Source organism: Triturus cristatus, chromosome 7 (assembly GCF_964204655.1).
Source record: "Triturus cristatus chromosome 7, aTriCri1.1, whole genome shotgun sequence".
NCBI classification, from domain to species: domain Eukaryota; kingdom Metazoa; phylum Chordata; class Amphibia; order Caudata; family Salamandridae; genus Triturus; species Triturus cristatus.
In genome coordinates this window covers 1,084,731,883-1,084,755,024 of record NC_140590.1, presented here as the reverse complement: position 1 = coordinate 1,084,755,024, position 23,142 = coordinate 1,084,731,883, and the positions used below count along the sequence as shown (strand labels likewise).

The 23,142-nt window shown below is 41.7% G+C and overlaps 1 protein-coding gene across 7 annotated transcripts in view; it reads left to right on the top strand.

The window, feature by feature from the left end:
* Nucleotides 1-23,142, top strand: part of LOC146811135 (uncharacterized) — a 469,768-nt gene that overhangs the window by 324,572 nt on the left and 122,054 nt on the right. For all 7 annotated transcript variants that reach the window (XM_085618200.1, XM_085618199.1, XM_085618198.1 and 4 more), the window contains 3 exons: nucleotides 13,049-13,069; nucleotides 13,966-13,986; nucleotides 19,383-19,400. In XM_085618200.1, the coding sequence (XP_085474326.1) occupies nucleotides 13,049-13,069; nucleotides 13,966-13,986; nucleotides 19,383-19,400 (60 nt within the window). The remainder of the gene's footprint in view (nucleotides 1-13,048; nucleotides 13,070-13,965; nucleotides 13,987-19,382; nucleotides 19,401-23,142) is intronic.

The following is a 23,142-nucleotide window of genomic DNA, read 5'->3' as shown; positions in this document are numbered from 1 at the left end:
TTACATCGATGGTAGCCCGCCTATATTTTAAAAGGTGAGGTTTATTGGAGTCTTGTTACATTAATTAGAGTGGTAAGACCTTTTTTTAGGTTTAAAGGTAGTGAGACTGCAAGGGTGTTTGTTTTAAAATCTGACTATGTTATACGTGTGCCTACTAGGTTTTTACAGCTGGGATAAAATCCTGGTTGGGAGGATTTATTGTTGCCTACAGAAGAACATAACAGTAATGATAACTAAAATAAATTGGGTTGTCCTTGTTAACATTCTTAGAACAAGTGTAGTATTTGTGTTTACAAGACTTTTAGAAATCACTAGGAAGTACCATATCTGGTCTTTGGGTCTATATAACTGACAATGGGGATATTGTACATGTGTTTATTGTGCGGAGTATATTGATTGTGCCTTTCTGTTTTAATGTACAGGTACAGACTTTTTATTGTGCCAAATTTTTGGGTGCTTTTTAATACATGAAATGAGAGTCATGAATTGGGTCTTGAGAAAGATGGAAATATAATCAAGCCATCGAAACGCGTCGACGCTTACCTTGTTACACTAATCTGCTCACCGGGGCGACAGTCAACGAGTACTAAGCACAAAAGTACCAGGTTCTACGTCCCACATAGGGTTTTGACAGATGTGTTATACTCTTGATGACATATTGTGTTTGTCTTTTCTAGTGACTCACATGTGTTTGGTTTTTTAAAAAAAATTGCTTGTTTTAAATTGATTGTGATTAACTTAAGTTGCTCATTTTTATTGTGATTTATCATTGATTTGTGTCTATTTACTGTCTGTACTAAACAAACCTTGCGCTTTTAATGTATTTTGTAGAATTAATAAATGTATCAATCAAACCAGATTTTTATTAGTTTATAACTGTGTTTTTTGTGTTCCTGTTGGCACGCAATACAATCCTCCTTAGTTTGAGATGAATGAATGACACTACTGGGTGTGTACTAGGATATGCATGGAAAGATTATTCATTATATTAGATCTCATTGCAAGCTCATTATTCGGTCCAAAGGATACCCCTTTTGATTCACTTGCCTAGCCTTCTGCCAGTCAGTGATGAGTTTCTTTCGGCTTGGAAACAAAATGGAATATAGCTGAAGTCACGTTTCACTTCTTATGGAGGGACTGTTAGAGGCAACATGTATTGTACTATTCTCCATCTCCATCCAATGTCTGGCTTGCTTGAAATGTACTTAGGGAGAGTAAGGAAGATGGAGCAGGACCCTGAGGAGTGGAGTGGACAGTTATGCACAGACGTGCAACTCCAATAGGGAAATAAAAAGAGGAGACTGTTGATGGATGTGTTGTGATTAGATTTTGAACCAGAAAAACAGATACACACAGTCACACACAAATAAAGAAAGGGAGAACAATTTGAAAGCCTAGTTGTCAGGGAAGAGGAGCTCGTCCTCAAACTCTGGTGGTTCAGACAGAAGTACGTCTAACAACCCACTACTTATGTCATCGAAGTAGCTCTCCTCTTCCTGCTGTGATTCACGTATTTTGTACTCCGGTGGTATAAAGTGTTGATTCATTTTGATCATGGTTAACCTCTCAACGCTTTTGGGCGAGAGACTGGTCCTTTTGACAGTAACAATGGCACCAGCAGCACTGAAAACACGCTCTGAAGAGACACTTGCAACAGGGCAAGCCACATACTTTATCGCCAGCCTGCTGAGCACTGGCCATTGGCTTCTTTTCCCATACCAATACAACAATGGGCTTTGCTCCATGAAGACCTCTGTTGTGTCATCTAGATAGGCCTGAACCATCCGCTCAATGTTCAGGGGTGCTCCGATTTCCTGGGCCTCTTTTGCCTTTGCAGCAGTCATGGACGTACAATACACTTTCCGTAGAAACCAATCACCTGCCGTTTTTTTTAATGTGCCTGATGATCCTGTTGGTGCTGTTGATGTTATTGCTGGCAGTGTTGTTGACTGCTGGGAGGCAAATGCACTGCTCTTGGCCTCTGAAGTAGAACTTGGCTCTGGGTGCCCTGCAGTACTTTTTATGCCCTGGGGGGGCGGGCCTCTAATTAAGATCCTTTCGTTTTCAAACTCAGTGGCTCCCTCAGCTATCAATGTTAGTACTGGGCAACATTCACTTCTGAAAAAGGAATTACTTCATTACTGCGCAGCAATAATTTGTAACGTGGATCCAAAATTGAGGCAGTAATGTAATGTGGATGTGACACAATGTTATTTTGAATCCTTGTATTGTGAGATAAGCGAGCGGATAAGGTGTCTGCCAAATGATATGCGTCTACTTTGTCATCCAGACCTGCATACATTTCTGACACCTCCTTCAGCTCTTGCTCTAGCGTGTACAACAATGGGATAGCTTGGCCCATAGTACAGTCCTCCCTGCTCACTTCATGCGTGAAGACCTCAAAAGGAAGTAGCATCTCTGTCAGGCATTTGACGAGGTCCCATTGGGCCATATCAACTCTCATGCCTTTCACAGTAGGATCCCCTGACCGTTTCATGACATAAGCATTAAGTGGTATGTACTGCTCCAACAGACGCTCAAGCATGTAATACGTTGAGTTCCAACGTGTTGGCACCTCCTGGATGAGTGCTTTGGCTGGCATTTTATGCTCACGCTGAATGACCCTCAGCTGCTTCCGGGCTTTAAAAGAATGGTTGAAATGTGTGCATATTCTTCTGCAGGTGGTAGAGTAAGCTGCTGACTTTGCTTTCATTTTTCAGAGAGTCTTGAACAACAATGTTAATGCAGTGTGCCAAACATGGCACCCTGAAATAGCCACCATCTTTCATGGCCCTAACTACATTACTGCCATTGTCCGTGGCAACAAAACCAATGGTAAGCCCTCTTGGTCGCAGCCACTCAAACACCTTGCTGTTAAACTCATCCAAAATGTTTGCAGCGGTATGAGATTTCTCCATAGCAAACATGGCTACAGTTGCATGTTTGCGAGTGTCCTTAAAAATCTCAGCGGTGTCAACAACACCGTCAGATGTCTTATCTTTAACACCCGAAAAAGAGACCCAGTGTGCAGTGATGCCCATGCAATCAGTGGCTTGGCAACTGGTCCACATGTCTGTTGTCAGGTGTATACTCTGAACAGCACTCTTTTTTAAGGCTTTTCCAAGCAATTCCAGCACGTCGTGATGTAGTGCTGGAACAGCAACTCTTGCGAAATAGTAGCGGCTGGGAACTTTCCATTTTGGGCAGATGGTGGTCACAAACTCAAGAAAACCCACCCCTTCAACAAAAGAAAAAGGGAGAAGGTCCAGTGCTAACATTTTTGCCAGCTTTGCATTGTACAAACGTGCTATTGGGTGGTTGCGTTCGTACTGCCCCTCCGGCCTACTAAACATGCTAAGAATGATAGGCTGCATGGTATTCCTTCCTGTGGTCAACGTCGCACTTTTTGGGCCAGCAGTACTCATTGGTGTCTCAGGCTGACTCTTACTCTTGTGCCAATGAGATGTGGCTGAGGATGTGGGCGTTACCACTGCAGTGCTGGGGACAGGGCTACTTTGTGTACCACTACCACAGAGAATGTCTCCCTCTTCTTCCTGTTCCACTGGGAGCGGACTTTCTACTTGTTTATGCCCAACAGCAATGGTTCCAGTTTTGAAGCGACTAAGGTGCTCCTCCCACTGGATTGCGTGGTGTTTTTTCAGATGGGTCATTTGGCCTCCGGTACCATAGTTTGTTCCAAGCTTACCACGACTAACAGAGGTATTACAAACGGAGCATATAGCAATGTTCTCCTCCTTTCCGCTAACCGTAAAGAAGTCCCACACTGGGGAGCTTAACTTTTGTCTCCTGCTGGAGGTGCCACTCCCACTTCCAATGCCGGATGAACTGGAGGGTGTGTGTTGAATTGGACTCTGTGCAGGACTACTACCTACTTCTGCTGAGGTGGTGCTTGTGCTGGATGTAGGACGCTGCCGACCCTTTGCTAATGTAAATATGGAAGCTGGAGGTCGTGTTGGTGTTACCTGTGTTGGAGGTATGCGTGCAACATCCCTCTCAGCCATTTTGGATAGTGTAAAAATGTTGGTCTCCATCTCCTCAGGCCCGGGAGTGATGTTTGTGATGACTGGCTCATCATCATCATCATCATCATCATCCTGCTCTTCTACATCAACATACATAAGTGTAAGGCTTTCTGGAACCTTCCTTTTCCCATGCCTGCTCTTGTGATGTGTTTCCCTCTCAGACTCAGTTTGTGGCTTCCAAGTGGCATCTAGATCATCAGAAGGGGGGCTTGGTGAAGAACTTGATGTACTAACCCTCCTTTTCCTTGCTGGGGATTTGGATGCCAATGGAACTTCTAAAGGAGTGGCTTCCTCTTCTTCCTCTGCATGAGGCTCAATTTCCTGAACTGCCCCTACTTCGGGAGGAACAACAGCTACTATTGCGGGTGGTGGCTGCGGCTGTTGACCACTTATCTGCTGTGTTGATGATGTTCCCTCCTGCGTTGATTGTGCACTACTTTGAGATAGCGATAAGTTTAGTTCAGGCTCAGCATCACTGCTTTCACCATAAGGCTGGCTACCTCTTCCACACTCATCTGCTTGGGCCTGGGTTGGTGGGTTGGGCCCACTGATGTGGAGGTGCTGCCCCCAGCTTGGCCCCTCGACACCGCTGCTGCAGGCGTCATTCATTTTTGGTGTACCAAAAAAGGTTTTGGGAGGCACACCAGACTTAAGTTACACTTCCTTCTTCTTCTGTTCCTTCTTCTCCATGGCAACTTTCTTGGTACCGGAGGACCTGCTACCTGCTTTCTTTGGGGGCATCTTCAACAGATGTCAAAACAGCACTCAGTAGCACAAGTTGCAGAGATGCCTGGTCAGGTCACTTACACGTCACGTTGTGTACAGCAGCAGGACGTCGGTCTGGCACCACAACAGTGGATGATGATGACACACCTCCTCTGTCTTTTGTGCACCTAAAAGCAAAAAAGCCAGAAGAACATCAGTCAAAAGATCCATAATATAATATATAACTTATTAGTGTCTGGTGGGTGGTCATCACAATTATTAACCCCTTCGGCGCTCATGACGGAACGGTTCCGTCATGAGCGTCGGTTGAGCTGTGCTCATGACGGAACCGTTCCGTCATGACCACGCCCGCGCAAGAAACGGTCAGCGCTCAGCGGGAATCGGCGCCGCATGGAAGGGGTTAAACTAGGCCACAAGCTTGGAGGCCTATGCAAAAAGCACAATACCTGCCTTCCTAAAATGGCCGCCACACACATGCACAGGCTACCCACCACAAATAACCAAAAAGTGATTACAAAGGACAGGAACAGGAAGTTTTAGTGTCTGTGGAACTTACTTCCTCTCATAAAAATATTTTGAAAATAATAAAAGCTTCTCCGTGCTCCAAACCTACAGCTCAATAACAACCTGAGGAGTTTTTTTAGCAGAAATGCACAAACAAGCATTTTCGAGAAAGATCTATGTTGCTCGCGAGATATTGTTTGACAGATTGCAAAAGCTGCGTGTTCGAGATCGCGAACTGTACAAAAAGGCTTTATCGCGTGCGCGAACACGCATATTGCGAGCGCGAAAATGACGAAAACTGTAAGTCCTCGTTGTCGCGCTGTGCAGAGTTACCAAAAGTACGGGGACTGACTGAAGTCAGTTTTAGGGCCATGAAGGGTCTTCGTCTCAGTTTAAACAAATGTGCACAAGGGTCACGAGTTGGGTCTCTCTTTTTGCCTTACCACCGGCAGGACAATTACAGCTGGGTTGCAGGCCTCTCCCAGCATTGCAACTGGCCGAAGTTGTATTGTCTGGTGATCCCACTCATATGTTGCGGGGTTCGGGAAGGAGCACGGCAGGAAGAAGAGAGGTTACGACACTCGCGCTTGTGTGCTCTGTTCTCTGATGAGGCCCCTTGTTCTCTGTCCAACTATAACACATGGTCAAGCCAGGAGCAATGGAATTACAAGGGACAGCTCTACTGATGGGCCTTCAGTGGGTTCACCAGTACATGTATGTCCGAAGTGTCAACCAATTGCGATGCCAAGCACAGGTCCAGGGCTCACTCGTAAGTGCACAGGAGGCAGCGGAACACAGGCTGTATGCAATGAAGCCAAACAGGCTGAAATGACAGGAACCAATGCTCATCAAGTTCTTAAAAATAAGGGTGTGCCAAAGTTATGCACCATGCGTTCACAGCACAAAAGGACATGAGGCAGTGCCAGATCCATTTGATCTCAAACTGGGACATTCACTGTGGAGAAAAAATATTGAAAGCAATATCTCTTCAATTAGAAGCAGGACTAGTGGAAATTCTCCAAATATACTTCAGAGGAGGGAGTAGATAAAGGATGGAATAACTCCAAACACCATCTGGAAGGTGCTGACCAACCCAGAGCCAATGATCCTGAAAAACCCTGCAATTCCAGTCGTACTATACATGTTAAAAATGTGATGAACCAATTCTCCAAAATGTTGTGGGAAGTTGGTATGGAGATCGCCTGTATCTCCAAAGAAGAATGCGCCACCTGAAGATTAAACATCTCCTTGGACAAATTTAAGGCCACATCTTTTTGAAATAATAAGGCTTTTGTTTGGTCATGGCGTCAAAATGCACAGTGGTAAGATCCATTGAAGGCTACAGCGTATCCTCCATAACTGCATGGGCAGGCGGAAACAGGACTTGCGTACAGCAAGTAAGAATGGAAAATACGGTCACCACATAGGCAACCCCTGGTTGCTTCCCACAGCAACCTTGACTGTTCAGCATCAGGTAATTCCCATTTGAGAGCAATCTGAAATTCGGACGTGTCATGGCTGCTGGAGAACCTTTCAAGTAGAAAGACAAGTTTGCCACAGATGCATTACATGCTTCATGCACAGGAACGTCTTTGCATACTAGGGACCCACTTAAAGTATTCTCGCAGTCAGAGACACTCACAAAAACGTCAGTATCCTTGTTCCGACGCCGGAATGTGAACGGAAGCTCCCATTTTTCGTGTATGTACCCTTCACCCAATGCTACATATCTGGCCACTTGATGGTGTTGTAGACAGTAAAGAAAGTGTAAAGTCGAGATTGGTAGTGTAATTTTCCCATGAATTATCCAATCCAAGGATGCTGTCTCAGCAGTGGTAAAAGGAAATTGCTCTAGTTTTTCAATATGTAACATCGTGTATTTTGCATTTTTCTGGGCCATAGCTATCTGTTGTTCTGAAAAGTAGCATGGTGAAAACAGATTTGTGAAGTTAATGTTTCACTATGGCATGTGGCCAGAACACAGTATCTGAAGTGTTTAGCTCAACAATAGGAGTGACCTAAGATGGGACTGTCCATGTTGTAGTGCAAATACCTGGAGGGCAACTGTACCTACAAAAATATGTATCAGGATGGATAATAGCAAGGGGATCTTCCTTATTAGAAGGTGGTGCCCTCACACACCCGTGCCGTGAAGATGTCATGCTTCATCATCAGGCTTAGCTCCTCTGGGGGTCGGCACTGCAGCGCCCTATGGGCCCCACGAGAGGGTGTTTTGGCATAGATTGTTTAAATATAGCCACGATGATAAATGTGGGTGTGTGGGGAGAGTGGAATGGTAAATAAAAACTACCTAAGGGGTAACATGAGTCAAATTTAATCAGAAGTCCCCTTCGTATGGATGAAAAATGATTATGTGTAGATTGCTAGCTTCTAATTATGAAGAATGGCAATTTATTAGTGTGTGTAGGTCGACATGTTTCATGCCTCTGGAGTTTAAGAGGAATCCATGCCATTTCTTCAGGACCAGAAAACAATGATAGGTATTCCTACCCTTAAACAAGTTTAGGTGCATGGCTTATGGGTCTCAAATGATTACTGTACAGCAAATAAGTAGGGAAGTAAGTCAAGCAAGTGCCTACATTAAGTATCCCAAATGGGGTGTCCCAATCCACCCTGAAAGATAAAAACAAGTTTGATCATGTGATGTTAATTTGTGAGGGTTTGTACAGGCCCGTGGGGGGGGAGGTTTGCAGGAAGTAATTAATAACATTGATGTGAAATGTGTGAATCTAAGCATGCTAGAAGTACAAATTCAAAGCTCCTATCATGCATATCTTAGTGTCACACATCCCACTTATTTAGATAAGTGAGGGTTACGTAATCAACAATATAAAAATCCGACTTTTACAAACAGACAAAGACACACAAAACACATGTAAAGTGAATCAAGGTGAGTGCAGGGATATTTTCTTACCCTAAAATCAAGGACGTTTTGCACTTTGGGTCGAAAGCAGAGGACCGTGTCTGTAAGTACAAGGCGAGAAATCAAAAGATGAGGCAAGTGTTCTGTGGGAGAGGGAATGGCCTGCTCAGAGTGTAGAGCACTTACTTGGATGATCACTGTGTCCAGTGTATTCGACCTACCCTGCAATTTCCTATGACAGTGGCAAGCTTTTTAGCCAATCAAGACTCAACTTCCCAACACTGTAAGTTGTTACCATGCCCGACTGTACTGTCTGCACATATCGCATGTCGGCCTATTTGCTGTAAATCCCTTGCTGTTACCTAGGAATCGAGCCTGACATTTGTTTGAGTCTAATGGACAAACTAACCATACCTTCCAATTGGGACCTGATGAGTTATGATTCCTCATGTAGCGTAGTGCCAATAGTATTCTAATCATATGGTATTAACGGATGCCAGTGCTGCGAGTGGGAAAACGTGGTGTGTTCAAATCTTTTATCTTGGCAAGGCCAAGACACGTTGTCGGTTGCACAGTTTTGTTCAGAAAAATCATTTTTTGTTGTATTAAACAGGCTCTAAATAAAGCCTTGGTTCCCTGAACTTGCCAATCTATAGTCCTCCAGACTAATTTCACATCTATTGTGTCCCTCCAAAAGTCAAACCCTTGCTCAGACAGTTGGGAGAGGAAAGAAGCAAAGTAAGCAAAATAAATCATCTTCGTGTTGTTAACATATTTTTCTTTGCAGGTTACGGTGCAAGCCTATAATAAAATGAGGCTGGGTCAGATGTATCATAACCACAAAAATAGTCGAAATTCTGTGAAAATACTTTTGAACTACCCCTTGGTGGTGTAGGGCAGTGTTCGCATTGTGTAAAGTTAAAAACTTCACGAGGAATACTAGCTATCTGTAGAAAATGATCACCGTAATGCTGAAAACAAAACATCTCATAAAAACTGTATCAATGCTCCAATCATCAGAAATATTACTGGGGTGATAATGTCACTTAAAGGAATTTAAAACAAATTTGGAACCATAAATACCAAGCGATACCTTATCCCATACAATCTCATCCAGAACAGGAACAGCTGAAATGTTCATGATGGACAAGTCTCTGAAAAAGAACACTGTCACAGAACCAATACAGAGTATCAGGAAAAGTAATGCAATTGTAATCCAAAGGTGCAACAAAGTATGTTCTTTTCAGCCAAAGATAGAAGACACCCACCTTCGGTTAAAAAGGTAGGGGTGGAGGGGGCAAAGGCAGTTCCGATGCGTCAGAAGAGAAGTCATCAAAGTCGATTAAATATCCAGAGGCCGTCCAGTCTGTCTTTGGCAGCTCAGCAGGCTGTGTCGAACTTAATGAAGACTCAATCTGTGTTACATTGACATAGACCTTGCAGTTTTTAGGATTCTGTATTGAAATCTGTGCTTCTGTACTCATTGACTGCACAGTTGTTGTTGTTTTTGAAACAGGTAGAAGACATACTTCATTCTTCTTTACTGTTGTCTCTTGTTGAGGAGAGCAAGCTTCATTTGTAACTAAGGCTCCGATCTGAACCTCCTGTATGGCAGCGAGAGGAGAATGGTAGCTACCCATGAGTCCACACAGCTTACTGTTGAGAACTGGCCACATAGCGTGATTGGATCAGATCAATTGAGACACATCGTTTGTCTCAACATCAGGCCAGAGGTGGTAGAAGTACTGTTTGTGAACCTTCAACAGCCAGCACAGGAACAGTCACTCTGTAAGATGGCCTAAATTTTTTCTTGTCCACAATCTTTTCTCTGACCAGATCCCTGACTTTTGGGATCCAGACGGATCTTGCTGGAGCTACCTTTACTTCTCCAGTGGTGGTGCATTTTACTTCGACGTTGCTTTGTTTGTCCTGGAAGTCTTTTAAGTCCTGTAAAACAGCCAATCGTTAATTGATGTCGCCATTACAATGCATGTCACTACAACGCATGCCTTTACAACACATACCATTAAAACGCATGCCATTACAGCGCATTATAAGGTAAGTAATGGAGATTTTTAATTTTAGGGTGGGTATGGGTTTTGGGGTACATGGTAATAGTAATTTTAACCCCTACACTATCCAACACTTATCCCACTGTTACCCTAAAAGTATTATGCATTGCAATGGTATGCGTTGTAATGGTATGCGTTGTAATGATATGCATTGTAATGGTAGTTTTTAAAAATGCGTTGTAATGACATGCATTGTAAAATCATGGGATGTAATGGTAGTTGCGATGTAAAAACCGCATTGTAATGGCACACGTTGTAATTGTTTGTAGTGTAACATCGCATATTCGGGAAACAACCTTTACAACGCAGTCATTACATCGCACTACCTTTACATCGCAGTCATTACATCGCAACATCCTTTACATCGCATGTCATTACAACGCAGCCATTACATCGCATGGCACTACAACGCATGTCATTACAATGCATGCCACTATAACGCAGCCATTACATCGCATGTCATTACAATGCACACCATTACAACGCATAGTATGCCTACACTATCCAACACTTACCCTACTGTTGCACTCACTGGAGTTAGAATAGTAATTTTTACCCCTACACTATCAAACACTTACCCTACTGTTGCACTCACTGGAGTTAGAATAGTAATTTTTACCCCTACACTATCCAACACTTACCTTACTGTTGCACTCACTGGAGTTAGAATACTAAATATTACCCCAATACTATCCAACACTTACCTTAAATGTGATGTAATGGTATGCGTTGTAAAGGTATAATGCGATGTAATGGAATGTGTTGTAAAGGATGTTGCGATGTAAAAACTGCATTGTAAAGGCATGAGTTGTAAATGTATGCGATGCAACGTCATACATTCATTCTGGATACGTCAGGTAGAACTGTTAGTGAAGAGGTACCATATGTTCTGGTATATACTACAGAAAAGACCATACCCCAAGTAGCGCAGTCCTCTACTGGGGGATTCATCCCCATTGGCAAACAAATGGTTAGTATTCTGTGTTTTTCCTGCTGGCCCATATGGGGAAATACTGCTTAAAGCTGATTTCTTTTTTGTGCAATCCAAAACGGAATTTCTTCCCTCTTGGTGGGAACCTTTCCCATAACTGCATTCAATGTTTGTGGGCTAATGCCTAGAGTAACCAATTGTGGCAGTGCAGCTTGAACTGCCCGCTCAGGGGTAACTGTTAATGTTCGCATTACGAACTGTGTAAGGCATCTGTATATTGTTACTAAATTATTGTATAATCCCTGCTGCGGTTAAATTATTGTACCGGAATGCGGTGTGTATCCAGCTAGGACTGGCCATGTCACTCCCTCATTGCTGAGTGGGCCCGGTCTCATGTTTTCTGTAGTGTGGGTAGGGCACCTTTAATCCAATTTGCATGTTCTTGGTAAGTTAGAGGGACTTGAATGGCCACATATGGAGTGTACTCATCTGGTGTTTCACCTACTTCATATTTGTGAAATACCCACGTTGCATTTTCTGCAGCTGGGAATGTAACCCAGGAGTTAAATACCTCTGTTCTATATGCTTCATGTGCCTCTACCACCAAGCTGATGTCCCCACCATATAGTGTTAGGCCATTTTGTAGTAGTTTCTGAGTGACAGCATGCCTGCAGTTTTCAGAGATGTTTTGTGTCATGTTATGTAAGAAATGAATTACAGAGTAGGCTAACACAGTGGGAATCAGATCCTTTCAAGCTTGAACACATAACATACCAATTCATAGGTTATACCTACTCAGCTGAGGACGATATTACCTACCACCACAGAGAACTCCAGTTAAAAGGTGTGTTCGTTTTATCATTTATTTATGTTTATGAGTTCCGTTGTAGGCAATAATGCATATGTCATTTTAGGGCCTCATAGCAAGGGGAAGGTCTATTTGTCCCCGGCTCCTTCCTTTTTAGAAAAGAACAATATGAGGGCAGAATAATTTAATTTAATGCTCTTTTTGTTAGTAAATATGGGGCATATCATCAAGACAGGCGATAAAATTATCGCCGCTTTAGCGGCAGAAAACTGCCACTAAAACAGCGTTAATGGGCTTGATAATATGCTCTATGGAATTCCAATTAAAGCTCAGGCAAGATGTCCTTCACATCCAACATGGGCTTCAATTGGAATTCCATAGAGCATATTATCAAGCCCATTATCGCCGTTTTAGTTGCAGTTTCTGCCGCTAAAGCGACGATCATTTTATCGCCTGTCTTGATAATATGCCCCTATGTTTGTAAACATGTTTGTTAAGAGGTAGCCGGTGTAATAATTTAGGGGAAATGTATTTTAGATATTTTTGTGGCTAGATTTTTGGGTAGTTTTGGGTAGCTTTTTAAATGAATTGATGGTTCTACTTGACTTATGTGGTATTTTTTGAAGGGTTCCTGTTTACAAATGTCGAAAAATGTTTAAGAATGTTTAAGAATGTGTATCACCACTTTTCCTAATGTCCAAATTTATAACAATGTCGTTCTGTCCTTGATATGCTCAATAAATTAAAAAATATATATATTAATAATAATAATAAAAGGTGTGTAGGGATCACTGAGAAGGCACGATTGAACTACTCAGTTGATCCATACAAATAAGAAACCAATCAACGTGGACGACACTTTGGCTGACTTTCAAAAATGGAATTCCATGGTATTTATATGTCTAAGAGCAGATCCCAGGTCACTGAATAGTGAACAGTTTTCTTATGGGGCAGAATGAGCTTTAAACATCTAGCAGTATGGTTATTAATGTATTTATATGTTAATGATGATTGTTTTTATAAATGCTTTGAATAATCCAATTTATGCATTCTATTCTGTTCTTCTGAATCTTTTCTCAGACCACCATCGATCCGTGGTTGGTAAGAAAAATATATTTCGTACATGCAGGTCTTGTCATATTCTCTTGAAGTTTGAACCTTTTCACCCCACGGTGTGTCAAGTGTGTTAGGAATCTCAAAAACATGACTGAATAAAACCAGCAGATAGAGGCTCCAGTCATAAACAGAATGGTTCGGAGGTGACAGGACATTTTGAGTAATGCACATTAACAAAAAGGATTATTATACAAATTTCAAACATTGTTCATAGTTCAAAGTCAATAAAAATCATTTATTGCATGCAAGAAATATTCACATGTGGATTTGGTTTGTCTCTGCTGAAATAATACCTCCAGCAGTCATCTGCCATCCACAGTCAGCAGGGCCTGTGTGAGCTTAGTTTCACAACAACACAATTAATAAAATGATCTGAAGGTGGGAGTGGGCAGGGACGGATATGTATATGGCATGCCTCTATGCAAACCCCACTGTCAGTCAAGGTGGACTGAGTAAAAGGAATTCAGGGTAGCTGGAATAAATCTTTAAATAACCCTAGCCACCTCTACTGAGCTTTATGCAAATTGGTAGTGGCTGCCATGGTGCACCGCCTACACCTTCCACACAGCAGTGAACTCCCAGTAACAATCTTAGGGGAGTCAGTGACTGATGCCACCTTAGGTGGCGCCTGTGTCTATTCATCAATTGTTGACAATATACTTCATCATGGCGAAGGTATTTAGATGGTGTATGTCACATAGATCATTTATTAAATTCTCAAGAAACAGTGGTGTGCTAGTCAGACCATAGGGAGTCGCGTTTTTGGTCCATCTCTAGATGAGTGCGTGTGGCTATTTCATTCAATGTTCCACCTGGAGTGTGCATCAGAACACTGACTAATGATAAATGGATATTTGCTTTTGTCTCCTAAATCTCAATAGGATACAATGCTGGCTGAACCGGTAAGAAAGATGTACTGTTTCCATAAAGAATTTCTGTACTTTTATTGTGCTTTCAAACTTTCCCTAAGTAAAACCTTTGAGTGTGATGTGTGTTCAGATTGCAATAAGCATGCAACAAAATATCAATGATTTTACTTTTAAACCTGTTGGTGAAGAGTATGACACTAAAATGAGCTGAATTATTTAGATGTGGAAGAGCATAGTTCGTAATGGAAATTAGTCAAACAAAATGATTACAGTGAATTGAAACATGACTTCTTCTTTAAGGCCTGGTAAATAACTTGATATGCACAAACCATTGAGATATTGATATATTAAAGTTTGAATCTCACTGCCCTGGATCAAGAATTGATTGTGTCCTGTGTGATACTTTCAGCAGAATGGAAGAGGCTACTGTCAGGAAGACCGTCTTCCAGTGCTGGTCCTGGGGCGCTGGCAAATTGGTAGATATGGTACAAGCAACAGGTGTGGACTGCCCCTAACAGATCAAAATCTAGCAGAGGGACAGCAATTGTGCATATATTGATCATTCCTGTGGTGCAAGTGTTGTTGCGTTGTTCACGACTATTTTATTCAGTTTTAAATAAATATGTTAAGCACACATTTTTTGTAAGGTTTCTTTAAGATTAAGGTTCTGTAGTAGGTAAGGCATGATGGAGTGGCTGGTTTTAGGCATCTCAATAACAGACCCAGGTCTTTGATTGTCTGGAAGCACCTATGTGGAAGTGAGGTAGAAAAGTGGTGCTTAGAGCGCCCTGAATTTCACAGAGTCATTTGTTCAGTCTTCTATAGAATGGCGGTGAATTCCAATGAGATGATCATCTGCAAAATGTTTGATGGCAAACTTAGTGGGTTAGCACTAATTTCTGGCTCCTAGATTGTAGACTTGCAGTCGAGTTATGCAGAAGAATAGCTCGGACAAGTAGTCAGTGGACCTGCTGTGTATAGCTTTCTTAAAAGGCATTGTGCTTTGAAATTTGCACTGGCCTGTACAGGGAGCTAGTGGAGGGCTTTGAGAATGGTCCTAATAAGGTCATGGTAATTTAGGCCAAACAGTAGTTGGACAGCTTTGTTTTGAGCATTTGGAGTTTGCTGACTGATTTATTCAGCAGACCATTACACAAGCTATTGCAATTGTCAAGGTGAGACATCAAAACAGCAAGCTTAATAGCAACGTTCAGAGGATGAAGAGGACAGGAAGGGCATGAAGCAGCAGACATGGGTAATAAATGGAATATTTAGAGACAATTTTTTCTTTTGTATAAAAGAAAGCTCACTGTTAAACAAGACTCCATGAATATGTGCTTTTGACACAGCTTGAGGAAGGGAGAATCAGGTCAAGTGAGGTGCAGTTGGTGAGGGCTGGCCGTCCACGAGGAGCATCTCAGATTTGTCCCCATTTAAAAAAACGTTTTTTCTTCATCAGTGATGAACATGGTAGAGGCAATTCAATGTTGTGGATTGGCTAATGAAGTTGCCATCAAGCTTGCAAAGGAGTTGTGTGTCGTCCACATATATGGGAGCCAGTATCATAGGGGTGGGAATCTTCATGAGATGATGCACGTAGATATTAAAAAACATTAGAAAAAGCCTGAGCCTTACCACATGTAATACTGATTCATCTGGACATTAAAGTATCCAGTGTGAGTTTGTTGTACTAATGGTATAAAAATGAAGCAAACCAGGTAAATGGAGCTCCAGTCATGCCGCAAAAATTGAGAGCTGTTTGAGAAGGATATGTTGCTCAATGATGTTTAATGTTGCCAACATATACAGGAGTATAAAGCCACAAGGAAAGCCTTTATCCATGGAGTCAAGAAGGTTTTCCCTAATATTTTTCACATAGTTGTGGTATCCTTATGTGGTTTGAAATCTAATTGGAAGGTAATGAAGATGTTATCTTCTTCAGGGTGGAATTAGAGTGGGTGGAAGACAGTTTTTATCAATGCATTGACAACAAAGGGGGGTCCAGAAATAGTCTATAGTTTGTCAAATTCGCTGGATTTTCAAATGTTTTCAAGGATGAGAATGCTGCTAGCATGTTTGGGGGGGTTAAGGAAAGGATCCAATGGTGAAGGAAAAGTTAAATATTTGCCCAGTGACAAATGGTCGTAGTTCTTGAAGGTTTTCTTAAATGATTTAAGTTTATTTCTCACTTACTTCTCTGAGGTTGAAGTAAAGTCTGAGAGAGAAGGAGCAATGGGTATCAGAGGGTCATTGAGACAATGAGCTGAAGTGGATATCTCTCTCTTAGAGCTGAGATATTATTAGTGAAATAGAAAAATAAATTGTCACAAGTTTCAAAGGAAGGCAGCTGGAGTTTTAACAGAAAGTTGTGAGTCACCATCGCTTTGAATATGCAAATAAATATTTAAGTGAATTATTAGTGCCATTGATGCGAGATCGAAAGAATGCCTTTTAGCTCTAATACAGGTTATCTTGTACCCCCTTGAATGTACTATGCAGACCATCTCTTCTGTAAGGAGTTTTGTTTTGTTCCATTGTCTTTTAAGAGCCCTAGATTTGCATTTCAGATGCAGCATTTTGTCTGTGAACCAATTATTGGATTTCATTAGGGATTTTCTTTTTGAAAAAATAAATGGATTATTTCTGATGCTGCAGCCCCGTAGCACAGAATAATATGCATTACCATGAACCACCATCACTGCAGTTCCTGGCAATGTTTTTATGAACGTTAGCCTGCTTGTCGGTCATTTATAAATTAGGTGTGTAGCCTCTCCACCATAGGGATGGAGTAATTTACCTCATTCCCATGGCAGAATGGAAGGCCAGCCACGGCCCTTGGTCTCAGAAGTGGTAGTGGAACGGAGAGGGGAGGGTGTAAGCTAGGGATGTTGGAGGATGTGGTGACTGGGAAGGTAGTAGTGAGGGTGCAATGGGAAACGACTGAGGGAATTGAAGCAGTGGCAGAGTGTCCATTGAGAAGGGAACTAGTTTTTTCCTAGACATCAATAAAATTGTACTCATATTTTAGAAGGATCGATTGCTTGCCTTGTATCATGATCTTGCCACTGTTGTTGATATTAATGGGCAGAGCTGATGGTATTGAGCATGATGAACAGGTATGTTTCTTGCTACGAGGGATTAATGAGGTCGACTTAGTTTAATATAGAATGTTGGAGTGCATCTATTCAGACAGAGATATCAGTTGTGTAGAATAGCTGACCAGTAGTTTTTACATACTGACAGATGTTCTGGTAGTTATTTTCAATTAAAGTCTCTGAATGTTCAAAGAGTCCTTAGGTTTTAAGCTTCTTTTTTCCAAGTCTAATGGTTATAGAAGCTGGGTATGGTATTGCATAATTGTGTGGCCAAAAGTTGTGCAAATGGTTCTCTGGTGTTACAATGAGACACATTATGGCATAGGAAAGGAGTATAGCAGACAATTAAATGATGGTAAGAGACCCTAATACGGTCACAGTAATGCATGGGGAAACAGGATGTGTAACAGGGTTTCACCTTTCTGAGAGAAAATTACTAGCACATTTTTCATTATCAAGATCTGCGAGGGCTAGGAATTGGCATATAAGAACAGTGTGAACAAAAGTTCTCAATGTTAGCTTAAACAATGATTTGCAACAATGATCCAAAATCGTTCCGGGAAAGACCATCAGAATCATAAAATCTTTGAAATGGTCTTAAATTTTCAGTATCACAGATGATATTTTAAATGGAGAACAAATTGGTAGATGAATGATAGAGGTCATGCAGGTAAGGAACACTGGATATATGGTGACCCATAAACCTATATCAACAAGTGATCTGCATCAGAAAAGGCCTTATCCAAGATAGATGGGTGTCATGAGATGCTTCAGGCAGTAGTTGCTTTGAGGAAAGGCAAAAGAAGATTTTGGCCTGTAGTCTTCATCTGAAGTTGGACCAGCTAGGGCCGAATGGCCCAGTGTGCTCCGGGGTGATTGTTGATGATGGTTACAGTACCGTCTTCGTTATTTAGTAGTGAGAGTTAGAGTCTCTTGGGCTCGTAGCTATTTTCCTAGAGTTGCACTCAAATGAGGACACATTTTAACATTTTATAGGTTTCTTTTGTGGATCATTAGTCCCGGTTCCTTTCCAGCTGAGGGTTCTTGATCCTCTGCCATTGCCTGGGTTGCAGGAGTCTGGATTCTCCGAGCTCCTCTTCTCCCCGCTGCATCCCATGCGATTCCTATGGTTGGGTATGTAGTTATTTTCTGAGTCCTTGGGTGCTGCATGTCATTTCTGGTTGATGCATGTTGCAGACAGTGGGTGTTTGTTCCTTTTTGGCGCTTACTCTTGGGATATTAGCTTAACTTCGATGATAAGTCGATTCTTTTGAACTTGATCAATTGGTTGTCTGATAACAATGAGGTTTTTTATCATTCCCAGCCTTGCTGGTGTATTAAAACTGGGCTGTTTGGTTTAGGTGGGAACTCGACCTCGGACTACTCCAGCCCTGCTGCTGGATATATGAATGACTCTCCCTCTCTGGTTTAGTGACCATGGCCTTGGCATGCCACATGATGCCTTGTTTCGTTTCTGGGTCAGATGCATACCTGAGACTCTTGGTACTTAGGACCTCTTCACAGTGTGCAGACAATTATGAGACAGCAGTAAAGATGGTAATGCTACAAGTGCTTACTGGTAACCTCCATCACCCTGAAATCAGTCATCCTCAGTACAGTCCAACGCCCTGTCTTCCCTCCCTTTGCACCTGTCCTCTGGCCATTCATTTGCAAAAATGGTATAATTCAGGAGGTGGGAGGGGGGTAACCTCCATATATCCAAGTGGGTGGAATTTGACTTTTAAAACACATAGTTTATTTAGGTTTGAAGAGAAGGAACTGACTTGTAAGGGCAAATAAGTTGCAAGTCTTCAGAGTGAGGACTCACCATCATGGAGCAAGGACCAAGATGAAAAAGACTGAGATGATGAGTGATAAAAATATGTAAGTATCACAACTTTTTACTGATGGTCTAAAAACAACCAGCATGGAAATTACTTTTGGGTAAAAAGCAAGGACAGGCTGAAAGTGTCACATGTTACCTGAGATATCAATCTCTAATGGTTCATAGGCCCTACAAGTTGAATCAAGCAAAAATCCACAATAGTACCCCGAAATTATAAAAAAACAAATGTGTTATGTTACAATTGTAGCATGACAAGTGATCAACTGCAGGCACAAAACAAAACATTTGTTAATTAGGTGCCATAAAGTAGCCATTCAGGTAGAATAGAAATAGGCCCCTACCAGAGGAAGTTGGAACATTTAAAATGTCAAAGTTTTGTTAATTTAACAGCGATTGTTTGTTTTATGTAAGGATTGACATGGAGGTTGTGTTATTATGCTGACTAATTGAATCCATACATTCTCTTTTGCTCTTCTAAATTAATTCAGGAATTAACAACTATTCTGGTAAGAAAGATTTACTTCCCTTATGCTTACATTCTGTTCTCTTACTGCATTCAGAGTTGCATTTCCTATCTAATGTTTTATATAAATTACGTTAGGAACGCTATTGATGTAACAGGTTATATTAAATATGACAAAGGGTTGGATTGCAAGTTAAGAAGTTCTGCTCCCAGAACTGCAGAGTTTTCCTCTCTGGCAAATTGTAAAACATAGCAAGAATTGGACTTTCTGCTCCTAATGCAGCATTTTATTCCTCATTCCTAAAACCTATTTTCACCCTAGTTTAAGACGGGAAAAGTATAGGTGAGCAACATAGGAATTGTGGTTTTGTCACATAAATTGTAATTCCCTATTTGTCCAGTACCTTTCCTTACTAGCCAAAATTGAAATGACAGTCTATCAATATTGACATTCGATTCATAACTAGGGCCTACGTAAAGACAGTCACTGCTGATATATTTGTTTATTGCAACACAGTCATTGACAACATATCTGTAAAAGAAATCAAAAGATCCCCACTAAAAGTGCCCATCGCCCATGTGTTTCTTATCTCTCTCTTTCGAGTTCTCTCACTCCTTCTCCTTTTAGTGCTGTGTACATTTTCTGTTGATTGTCTAACACCCAGACCTAATATCAGGAGCCAATGACCTTTCTTCCGTGTTGTCACCCCTCTATCTCTTCCCTTTATTTCCCTCCTCTTGTAGTTTTAACTCCAACCGCCATCTCCTTCAATCCTTCCCTTCTGCACTCAACTGGCAGCTTCTCCCACTTTAAATCCCTTGCACTTATAATTATGTACTCTGGCTCCTGAGACTTGACTGTCGTCGTTAACTGTGAATTCTTTATTTTAATATGAAAGCAGAGCTCAGAGGAATCTATTGAGAAGGCCTGCAAGATACATCCCTGGTTTCCGAATTGTATTATTTTATTTATTTGTTGTTTATGTAGCAATACATTCATTCATGTTCGTGTTGTATGCAGTATTTGTAAAAGACCAATACCTACAGTTTGTGAAAATATTGATTCTGGGGGCATAACAAACCCCTTTTTATAATGGTACAGAATTTATCATAGTAGCTGCAGAAGCAAATACAATTGTAGTACAAAGATTGAAAGCATTTCACAGCTGAAAGTAACAAGTCATCGCCATTGAATTGAAATTGGCAGTAGTTCATTGGTCTTGTGAAGCAATATCAAGGGTGAAGTTTAAAGAGCAAAGTAAAATGGCAGCAGACAGTAATAAACATAAAGTGGGAGAGAGACACATGTCCTCTTCAGACATATCTGGAATTGGAGTAGCAAGATGATCTTGTAACGCAAAGAACAGGAGAAAACATGTTCAGCCCCTGTGTTATTCAGATAGCACAGGGTGCAACATTGGCACTGTGATAATAGTGAGGCCTGGAGCATGGGTGAGCAAATGCATGTAGTTGATTGGAGGAGTGGTAAACGAGGAGCAGGTATCTGGTCAAAGGAAAAGGGGAGCAGCAAACGCCACAGGTGTGTTGGGACAGAAGGACAGGAGACTGGAACTGAAAACAGTCATGGATAAGATAAAGAGAATAAGAAAAATATATCAGTACAAGCAGGGCTTACAGAAAACTTTATAAACATATATGTGTCGTAACAAAGCAGAATGTTTGATTAGATACTGCTCAGGAGCAGTGAAAAAAGTGGTGAGGGAATACATTGTTTCGCCATCTGGCCTGGGACAATAGTTTGGTTAAAAATACCACCACCTACAGTTATATAGAGCAGCTATAGTTCTGCAAGTTCGATTGTATTTGTTAATCGATAATGATTTTTGAATTCATTGTTACATTCTAAAGAACCATGGGAACGATTGAAAAGGATGCTAATTGCTTTTAGATAACATGATCTTGTATTGTTTGCTTTTTTATTAGATGCTTACTTGTGCTTTATAAGGTTTGTAACCAAAATAAAGCTATGTTACTACTACTACAGAAGCTATATAAGAAATGCATAAACATAAAATAAAAAGTGTGAAAAGAGGATAGTATGAAAAATTAATTTAAGGCACATGGTTTTCCTGACTTCCACCCTGTCCCTCTGATGGCCTTACACATCAATTCACCAAGCACTTTATTTTATTTTGTAAAATCGATATACCCCTGTGCCCTTCACCAAAGTGCAAGAAGTGAAGAAGACAGGGTCTAGCAGAATGTTTAGAACCGTCTATGTGTGTCACGCGATAAGGTGCCCTCACTGGCAGAGGGGATGTCCCTCTTAGATCCAATCTCCATAGATTAATTGGACCGGCTCCATGAGTCTGGAGTGCGGTGGTCTGTCAAAAAACCATTAGCAGTTGACAGAAATCCTACCAGAGACCTCCGTGGCCACTCTCCTGCTCACCTTCCATCCCCTCTGCCAGTTAGGGCACCTTAGTGCGTGCCACACATAGACGGTTCTAAACATTCTGCTAGACCCTGTCTTCTTCAGTTCTTGCACTTTGGTCCTGATAAAAGCCAGCACCAGTATCTAGGCACTGGCTGAAACATGTTGACCCCACAGGATGGTGGTGGCCATTGATACCTCCTAAACCATCCTTTGCCTTCCTTTTAATACTGCCCATGGCCCATCATTAAACTAATCTACTTGATATCTGGGACCATTGGGACAGCTGTTTTTTAAATTACACATGCACTTCACTTGCACTGCACACTCACTTTACAAAAAAACCCGCTCCGCTGTAGTTCAGGCATCGCAGCACACCTGGGGTACACTCGGTGCCTCAGGTGGGGGCCGATGATGAAGCATGCCACCAACTAGGTTGGTAGGTGAGGCCTTTCCTAAAAAACCTAATGGTTTTCCACTGAACTAATCAGTATTTACGTACACATACCTTTCCCTGTTATCTCTGGGGACCAGTTCTTGCTGATTAATTATACTTATACCTAGGGGAATTGAACTGTTTCTCCTTTTTCTTCCTCGCTCTCTTATTGATTCTTAGAAGAGAAAGACTAGTTAAAAGGGTGTTAGAATATCTATGAGAGGGTGAGAAGAGTGGTTGAGTAAGGATTCAGTTAAGAAGAAAATATCAAGAATACGGAACAGGATAACAACAGCGATGTTAATGCAGATGGAGAATGCAGACCTAAAGTAAGCACAATTTAGGGTGCTGTAGTGCTCAGATTCATTAGAGGGATTGTAGGAGACATAGATCTTGACAAAGTTTGAAGGATATTGTCATTTACTGGGGAGGTAAGGTTTCCTCGGCTCTGGGATATCATAGATTGAAGGAGGATGAGCAGTGGTAGTTGACAGTGTGGGGTTCGGAATGCGGACAGCTGACCAATGTGAGGATTGCACATAGGGGGTTGATTCCAAGGCGTATAGTTCCATGATTTCAGTGTCACGTTTATTGTTAATAAACTCCTGTCCTAAATTAGTGGTGAGAAGCATATGGAAAGAAAAGAAATGGGAAGAGAGGTTAACTACAGAGATTTTTGATCTATAAGAACTGAGAGGGCCTGGCCCTAGACAGAAGGAATTGGCAGAAAAGGAAGAGGTGGAGGAGAGGGAGGTGGAGCCACAGATTGCTTTGTCTGGCAGAGGTCAGGACAAATTTAATTTTCATGAAAGAGGGTGGTTGGAAGGGAGTGGAAGTTCCGTGGAAGCTCTGCCCACTCTCCGCCCATCTATTTCGTTGACTTGTGTCTAAAATGCTGCCTTCCGATTGGTTTTAGGCTTGTTAGTCCCTCTTTATGACGGCCATGTCGTCATT